Below are 9,776 nucleotides of genomic sequence, written 5' to 3' on the forward strand. Positions count from 1 at the left end.
TGTCAATGCTCTCAGGGTATCTTGCACTGTTGACACCTATTAGGCGCAGTGCCTGTTATGGTTAGGGTTACGTTTGAATGATTGATTTTGTTTATATTAAAAAGTGACATAATAGGCTTTTAGTTACTAACAATATTCCCTGAAGCAATGAAACCATTAGCTTTGGCAAAGCGCCAAAATGGTGAAAAGTGCATAGACAACATATTTACAACGACACGTGTACAGCGACCTTGACCACCGATCCATATAAAGGTTCGATCTAGGATTGAGATCAATAAGCAAGTGCCAGCTGTCGGACAGTTTACATCACTGCGATTGTTCATCATACATCAAGGTCAGTACATCTTTCTCCTCTTCTTTGTGCATCGTATATATGTTGTATTTCCTGTGCATGTTACTAAACGTATCTGAAATGTACCATATATTATGTTAATCAACCCTCGCTGTCTGTTTTTCAGAAAATGAAATTGTGTGGTTTAACTGATATGATTTTGTTGGTTCTCGTCGTAAAGGCAGTCCAATCGGATTGCCCAGAAAGGTAAATTGCCTTTTAGTGTCTTCAAGTGTATTTTCCTCTCTGGTCTCACTCCTTCTTATTTACCCATAAATATGTGTATCCTTTTCTGAAGTCCGCCGGTAAATGGCACACATTGCCTTGTTTGCACTCACCGTACCATATTCCGTCACGACTGAGCACCAAAATGATGCTATATCAGTTGGTGTTATATGAACTTGTGCGTAGCAGACACACTCGTATTCCGACCTATTAAGGCGATGGGTATCATTTACATGCGGACTTGTGTTCAAATCTCCGGAGAGTACGAATTAGAAATTCTCTAACGTGAACGAGATTAGTTTTTGTATCAAATATTTATTCTGCTTAGTATTATCAAGCATTCTTCTTTATAATCCAGAGAAAAAAACTTTCCGTTCTGTTTGCTGAATATTTGTAATTCTCCATAGTTAATAATATATACCTTGTTCTCATCCACATGAACCCTGAAATATAGTGTAAATGTATGAGAAATAATTACTAGGTTGTGATGCGGATGTGTAGGCTATCCACGAGTACTTATCACACCGACTGATTAGCATCATTGGTTGGTCATGTGTGCATAGTCGTGATGGAATATGGGCTGGTGAAGCAGGGATGGCGGTGGGTGTCGTTTACCCACAGTACTCACTTCGAATATCCGTAGATTACGTGTGAAAGATTATCTAACCTGTAAGATAGCTAGATCGATTAACATATAAATAATGTATGACTTACAATGGTTATTGACAAGTATATGTTTTCCACTGGCTTCAGCATATGGCATGAATTCGACATTTAACTCAACGTTTAGCATAGGTTTTCCTCTCCTTCAGCGGATGCGCGTGTGGTTCATTTTGTGTTGACAGCGACAACAAATGGTGCAACCAGGACAATGACATGGAATGCTCGTGCAGGGAAGGTATTTCAGATATTTCACTTTGATAGCTGTTTAAAACCTTTCATTTCTTCTCTTTGGCCTAAGGGGTTAGAGTGTTCACCTTGGATATGGGCGGTCGCAGCCTAGAAATCTCGCTGACTCATACATTGGACCGAAAAATTATTCTAGCATCTGCCTCGCTATTCTCTCAGCATTAAGAGTTTGGTATTATCATTGGTCGGCCTGGTGTCAGTATGATGTGACCGGGTGGGGCATGATGCTACATGCCCTGATTCCCCAGCACGTGACATCACAGTAAACATCCGAAGTGCAGAGCTATTGGCTATATGATTGAATTTTTTTTTAAAGCTACGTTAAAAATCCGAACCACGCACGCTTCTATTTTAAATTCGCGAAAAGAGCGTTTGCTCTGCTACTGCAAAGATATCCACTACTATTGTTTCAAGCTGCTGCTGTTAATAGTGCTACTAATAATAGCATGAATACTAATACTACTACTATTCAATACATCTCTAATGATGAGCGTGCTGATTGTTATTTTTATTATAGCTGCCATCACAATGACAGCTATCATCATTATCGCAATCACAGCCATTATCATCATCATCATCGTCATCATCTTCACTTTATTGTTACAGGATGCCTCATATTTGACCGAATGATGAACCGGGGAGATAACGGAAGAATTTACTGTAAAAACTGCTATTGTTCGGAGGAATCAACTGACGGAGAAGCAGTTGTAAGTAAGGACACGTCGTGCTATCGCCGTACAACACTGTGTACACTACGAACACACCGTACAACACTGTGTACACTACGAACACACCGTGCAACACTGTGTACACTACGAACACACCGTACAACACTGTGTACACTACGAACACACCGTACAAAACTGTGTACACTACGAACACACCGTACAACACTGTGTACACTACGAACACACCGTAACACCCAAAACTGATCATCAATGTACAGGAAGTACTGATATAATATGGTCATATTTAGTTTGGTGCTATTTTAGGATATGCAATTTTCTGTTGTGCTAATTTCCTTGCCCGAAAGGGTTCTGCTACTGTCCGTAAATGATACATCTGATTTTCACAAGCGAAGGTCGACTGAGATCGATTGTTCAAAACATTCAAGAAGGAGGATAACATTAATAATTATCACAATATCTAGAAAAGTCTCTTCAATTTAAAACTATATTTAGTTGTTAACATAATTAATGTAAGGTTCATCAGTTTGAATTTATATCTAATGCGGTATGGGTCTATATAACAAGAAAAAAATTGGTATATTGAGACTATCAAAATCAGTCGATTTGCTGAAATTGAAAATCCGTCGCTTTGCTGGAATTGGTTGATTTACCATAATATCCCCAGGAGAACATGTGATGCTGCATCTTCGTTAATCAATTTAGCAAGAACGGAGGATGCAATTATGGCCAAGATTACAACATAATACAATAATTTCAGTCCTTTTTATCCCATTATACCCTCGTCCAATCATATACATGATATGCTACCAAATTATTTAAAACCGTACTTGGAAAGGTATTATACAATCTAAGATTTTTTTATAATAAGCGCATAAAGTATTTTCTGATATGCTCTTTAGACCCTTGTTTGAGTCATTGTTTATAATATATTGACCGGAATGAATAAAATGAACATGTCACTTTTTCTAGTGTACTCGGAATTTTTCGTGCAAACCTGATAATGTTACTCTCTATGTCGACTATCCTCATCCTGATGAACAAAGTCCAAATTGCAAGGAGGAGGATTACGAATACTCATCAGGTATTATATTATTTATATTATATTATATTATATTATATTATATTATATTATATTATATTATGTTATGGTATGTATGTTATATTATATTATATTATATTATATTATATTATATTATATTATATTATATTATGTCATGTCATGTCATGTAATGTCATGTTATATGATATTATATGATATTATATTATATTATATTATATTATATTATATTATATTATATTATATTATGTTATGTTATGGTATGTATGTTATATTATATTATATTATATTATATTATATTATATTATATTATATTATGTCATGTCATGTCATGTAATGTCATGTTATATGATATTATATGATATTATATTATATTATATTATATTATATTATATTATATTATACCACATTATATTATGACACATTATATTATGCAACATTATATTATACCATATCAGACTATAGCCATACCATACTACACCAACCAAACTATACCAACCTAACCATGCAATGCCATGCCATGCCGTGCAATGCTAATCTATGTCATACTATGATAATCTATGCCATGGTATGCCATGCTAATCTATGTTATGCTGTGCTGTGCTGCGCTATGCTATGCTATGTTATGTTATGCTATGCTATGCTATGAAATGCTATCCTATCCTATTCTATACTGTACTATGCTATACCATGTTATATTATATTATACTATATTATTTTATCTTATATCATATCATAGTTTATTATATAATATTATATTATATTATATTATATTATATTATATTATATTATATTACATTATATTATATTATATTATATTATATTATATTATATTATATTATATTATATTATACTGTATTATATTATATTATGTATGTAGTACATACACCTATCATGTAAATATTGTGAGCAATGCTCAAGTATTAATTATTTTAAGTACAACGATGATTATTTCGATGACATGACCTTTATATGCAAAGTCACATAAGTTATGAATGCCATTGCCGTGACCTAATTGCATCAAGATGTCAGAGCATATTAAAAAGTGTTACCGTCTAACAAAACGGGTCACATCAAAATCATTATGCATTATCATTAGAAAAAATAAGAAGTAGTTATTCGTTCGTCTCAATAAATGATTAACTCTGCATTTGTCTGAACAGATCCCATAAATTTGATATTAAATACAATCCTTACACTGCATGTGTATGCTTTAGAGACACGTATCACATACTAGTATAACGGGGTTCACACTCCACATATTCACTGCTTCCTTTCCAATTTGTTGCAAGTTACTTGGATAAATAATCCAGATCAAACATAACCCATCAACACATATAAATATTTTCTTGTTTGCCTACTGGAAACATTATTCTAACCAATATGTTAAAGATCAATACGCTGATATAGGCTACGTTTACGCACACACACTCACTCACACACACACACACACACACACACACACACACACACACACACACACACATAAAACGCAAACATACACACAACAATACACAGGCACGCACAAATATATGAATTTATGATAAGAGTCTGTATATATATATATATATATATATATATATATATATATATATATATATATATATATATATATATATATATATATAATAATAATAATAATAGTAATAATAATAATAATGAGGACTTTGTACAGCGCCTAATCTTTAGAAGCCCTAAGCGCTCTAACACATTCGACAACACCTATATGATGAAAATCATATAATGATATGATTACAAAAACAAACACGATGAAATTAGAAAACATTATATATATATATATATATATATATATATATATATATATATATATATATATATATATATAAGTATTGTTTAATACTGATAATGTTTTCTTTCCTTTGCAGAAATCGAAGAGGATACACAGAAGTGATATGATGCCTCTCGTTGCATGAAACACTAGTGAATATTGTTAAAACATACAACCTGAAAATGCTGAAAATGGAATTCCGTCTTTTTGGAATTACATTATGTTGATTTTCAGAATGCAGTATTCTCATGATCTGACATTGCTATTATTTCCTTCTTACCAACCTTAACAAAGACTCTTAAAAAACAAGATTAACTAATGATGGAAATATATTACAAGCTGAGAAGGAGAACAATATATAGATATATATATATATATATATATATATATATATATATATATATATATATATATATATATATATATGTATGTATGTATGTATATACACAGTGAGAGAGAGAGAGAGAGAGAACAATATAGTCGAGTAGATAGACAAACCAAGATCCGTCTGAATCTGTCACAACGTTACATCATAATATTTCTAGGTTTTAAATATTCATCATGCAATCGGACTAGGTCTGAATTTGAAATTTCAAATTATTTAATTTCCTGAAATATTAATCCGGAATATATCTCTTTTTTCATGCTACGTATTCCAGTAGACACTATGCTTATTGTCAATCATCTGTTAACTATCTTCTCACAATGCATTATTAACTGTTGAGGCAACATCATAACTTATCTTTCAAATTATATTTACGAAATAGTTATATCAATTGAATAGAGACCATTAATTCTGAGTTTTCAATCATACTAAATTTAGATGTTGCAGCAAGGCACTAAGCAGTTAGAGTTTTTCGAAACTTGATAGTTTGGATTTGAAAGCAAGACTCATCTAGGTTATATTTCCGTTTCGAAACAGCAAAAAATAAAACAACCAACAAGCCCAAAAAAGTCTTCTGTTCTGAAAGATACGGGCATGTAGTTTTCAAGTTGCAAAATTATGTCGTCCATACTTTGATGCAGATTGTCATTGTACGTTGAAATCAACAATAAAGAAATCTTTGGTTTCATTAGTTTCAGTAGTTTCTTTTTACAAACATCCTCCATTGTGGAACTATTTTCTCGCACTCGTTCATTTTTTGATCAACAAGCGCTGTGAATGACTTGCTCATTATTCATATAGCAGGGAGGACACACAGAGAGTTATGTACTCTTTGATTACAGCGGACATTGCAATATTTCGTGAACACATGCTTTTTTTTCTGGGCAGCCCAATTTTAAAGACAAGTTATATCCCGTTTAAATCTTGGTAACGTCTGTACAGTAGAAGAACAGTGACGAATTTGAATAAAGACAAAGCCTCATTCGGCTCGGGGAACAGTTATCTTATACAGGAAATGGTTTTGAGTTAATCCTGTTCTTACTGCCTTATGGTGTTAGATTAAGTTATAAAAACGACGAGATGTTTTGTATAATTGACTTAAAAGTGAAAATTTAAAAAGAACTACAGCACCGTGAAATAAATCCCAAATAATACTAAAAGTTATATCACAATATCGAAGCTATTCACATCTGAATGAAGTACATTCGAAAATGATATAATCCAAAATTCGCATGAATAGATTCACATTAAAAGCCAACATACAATATGAGTTAAATGTCGATATCCCTTTTTCGAGCACTGGTAAGCTTTATATCTCAATATTCACATTATATTTCCCATTTACCTAAGTTCACTTTCTAACTACAAAACGAAGTCTTTAATACTTAACCTTGAATAGTTTTCCTTTGTGTGGTATGCGCTAAGTTGTTTGTTAGCAGTCAATCCATAAGCAACGAATCATAGTTTACCTTTTTCAGCTGATGATAAATCGATTTAATAGAAAAGGCCGATATAATATATGATCATTGAAAGAACCTTTCAAATCAGCATCCAATCGAAAAGGGTCAGGCCATTTCTACATAATACAAACAGAACCGACAAGCATATAATTCAATTCGTACATTGTAAGAAACCATCCCGGCACCGGCTGATCTAGCGGAACTTACCCGCTACTCAAAACTCTAACAAGCCCACTTTCCATTCATGCTATACCGTCTCAATATTCCCGTTGTTCAATTCCCCGTTTAAGCAAAGAATCAGGTTCGCGTTTGCCATTTGGATTTTATACATGCAGGACATGTTGCCAGTTACCAAATATTGAATGTAGTTCATGTGATATATATCCCGGTGCAATCTCGGTCGAAGCGTCCATGATATTTTTAGGGAGTGAACGCTGTGCTGGATTTCTGAACTGATAAGGTACTAATTGCTTGAATTAGGCAAGTTCTTAATGCAAAAGGAATGATTCATACTTAAGATAAATAATGCTTATGCCAAGAGCTGTGTTCATTATATTGCAACCTAAAGCCTTGTATGCATTTAAATCAAGTATATTGTTTACTAGAAATTATTGAATTTTAATATATTGTGGGATGTTCAATCAAAGATGTTTTATTTGAACAATATATATATATATATATATATATATATATATATATATATATATATATATATATATATATATATACATGCATCCATCCACACATATATACATATACACATGCATACCTATATACAAACATCCATACGTAAGTACCTACATAAATACATAAATACATACATACATACTTACACACACACATACACACATAAATACATACTTACACACATACATACATACATGCACATACATACATATATACATGCATACATACATACTTACATACATACATACAATCATACATGCATACATACATACATACATACATACATACGTACATACATACATACATACTCAAATACCCACAATGCAACGCGTGTGAAATTTGCGCCTCTGTGTTGATTCTCTAACAAACCTTTTTCAACATCAGTCATTAGGAATATTGCAGATAAAAATCTGATTTAATTGTTGATAAGGATATTTAATTCATCGTAATGATGGATATATTAAACCTTAAATTAAGAGCCATCAAAGCATGAAAGACAAAATAAAGATGAAACTTTCCTGGATTATATCGAAAGACGGAATAGAGAAGTTGAACCGCAATCAATCATATTGCTGTCAAATATAAATGCAGTAATTCTGGCAAACATACAATATTACAAACTAAACATGATGTCCACAAGAACCATTCAATTGGCCTAGTGCTTAATGGGCCGATTTCTTTATGTGGAATCCCACATGGGTCGAATTTCATCTCGTCTTCTCTATCAAGGACTCTGGATCAGCTGCCATCAAGTTTGAAATCAAAAGAGAGCCCGAAGATTACATCGATCTGAATAGCAGTTACTTGTACTTGAAAGTGAAAGTGATTGACACATTGACGGATGGTCCCGATATAAAGGACGAAGATAAAGTAGCCCCCGTTAACAAAATGTATGCATTCTTTGTTTAGTGTACTGGATTTATTCTTGAATAACAAAGTGGTCAGTGGCAGCATGGACATTTACCCTTACCAAGCGTACCTAGAAAATCTCTTGACGTACGGAAAAGAAGCAAAGAACACCCATCTGGATGATTGTGTGGTATTGATACCTGACACGTCAGCAAATTCAACGATACCGATTTGATCACAGATAACGAATGTAGGATTCAAACATCCGACGAAACAAAATCAATGGACCCAACACACGTTTGGAATTGGGAGATCATTTGCATTTATACATATGGTTGAAAGATAGGTATTTGCTGAATGAACGGCGTGGAAGTTCGACTGAGACTGAATCATAGCAGGGCCGTTTTCCATTTGATAGGTGAGGCTGCCTATTACAAAACAATCATCCAAGAAGCCAGATTCTACGAATAAAGTGTAGAAGTGTTGGGAAACGACATCAGTCACACTTTGAGCAGAATGACCGCCAAGTATCCGATACGACTCGCAGAAGTGAAACCTTTCACCATTCCTGCTGGACATCAATCCATGATTGAAGCTCATCTGTTCCAAGGACAGTTACCCAAACGTTTGATCATTGGTATCGTCGAATATACATTATTCCACGGAACCTACAAGGGTAATCCTTTTGCGTTAAAGGACTACAGTGCGTCCATGATCGAAGTCGGTCGAGATAGCGAAACCCTGTGTACTAGACCCTTTAAAGCTGACATTAGTGAGGAGTAGAAGGGTTACTAGAGGTCGTCCTGTCACTGTATGAAGCCACGGGGCAGTTAGGGACCAACACCAGTCACGGTATTACGAAAGAGGATTATGCAGAAGGTTACAAGTTGAGGGCCTTTGATTTTACTCCAGACCAATGCAGCGAACAGAGACACTTACAAAGAATAAAATCCGTCCAGATTCGTGTGGAACTTCAGTTCGCAAAGCCAATATCCATATAATTCAACAGTTTAAGAGAAGTCATTCTAAACTATAAAAAAAAACTATGGAAAACGTGTATCCCTTTTCAAAGGATGGAGACAATTTGGACATGAAATGGGAAGCATACACGGAATTGGGAGCAGAACCCACAGACAAAGAAAAAGCGGTTATAGTGATGAGGTCCAGTTGACCAGAACAAGAAGAACATTTTGTGACATCTATTGCCAAACACCTGGCATAAAAAGCTACGGAATTGATCAAGACAGATTGCTATTGCTATCACAACGATCATCCAAGTCAACTTCAACAAGATACATGTCTGATGATGATTAAAGGAGACAATTAGGACGAGTATCTTGAGGACGCTTTGGTTCTCTTTTCGAACGAAGCAGCGTTGCATGAGTGGTGTAAACA

The 9,776-nt window shown here is 34.0% G+C and overlaps 1 protein-coding gene across 1 annotated transcript; it reads left to right on the top strand.

Annotated features, from left to right (window-relative positions):
• Nucleotides 1–254: 254 nt before the first annotated feature.
• LOC149791187 (uncharacterized) lies at nt 255–6,073 on the top strand. Its single transcript, XM_089969154.1, has 6 exons — nt 255–334; nt 459–538; nt 1,369–1,454; nt 2,072–2,172; nt 3,124–3,235; nt 5,098–6,073. Exons 2-6 carry the CDS (start codon nt 462–464, stop codon nt 5,121–5,123), a joined length of 402 nt encoding a protein of 133 aa, XP_089825280.1. The 5' UTR covers nt 255–334; nt 459–461; the 3' UTR covers nt 5,124–6,073.
• Nucleotides 6,074–9,776: the final 3,703 nt, after the last annotated feature.

Source organism: Sinohyriopsis cumingii, chromosome 9 (assembly GCF_028554795.1).
Source record: "Sinohyriopsis cumingii isolate HCF-2022 chromosome 9, ASM2855479v2, whole genome shotgun sequence".
Taxonomy (NCBI): domain Eukaryota; kingdom Metazoa; phylum Mollusca; class Bivalvia; order Unionida; family Unionidae; genus Sinohyriopsis; species Sinohyriopsis cumingii.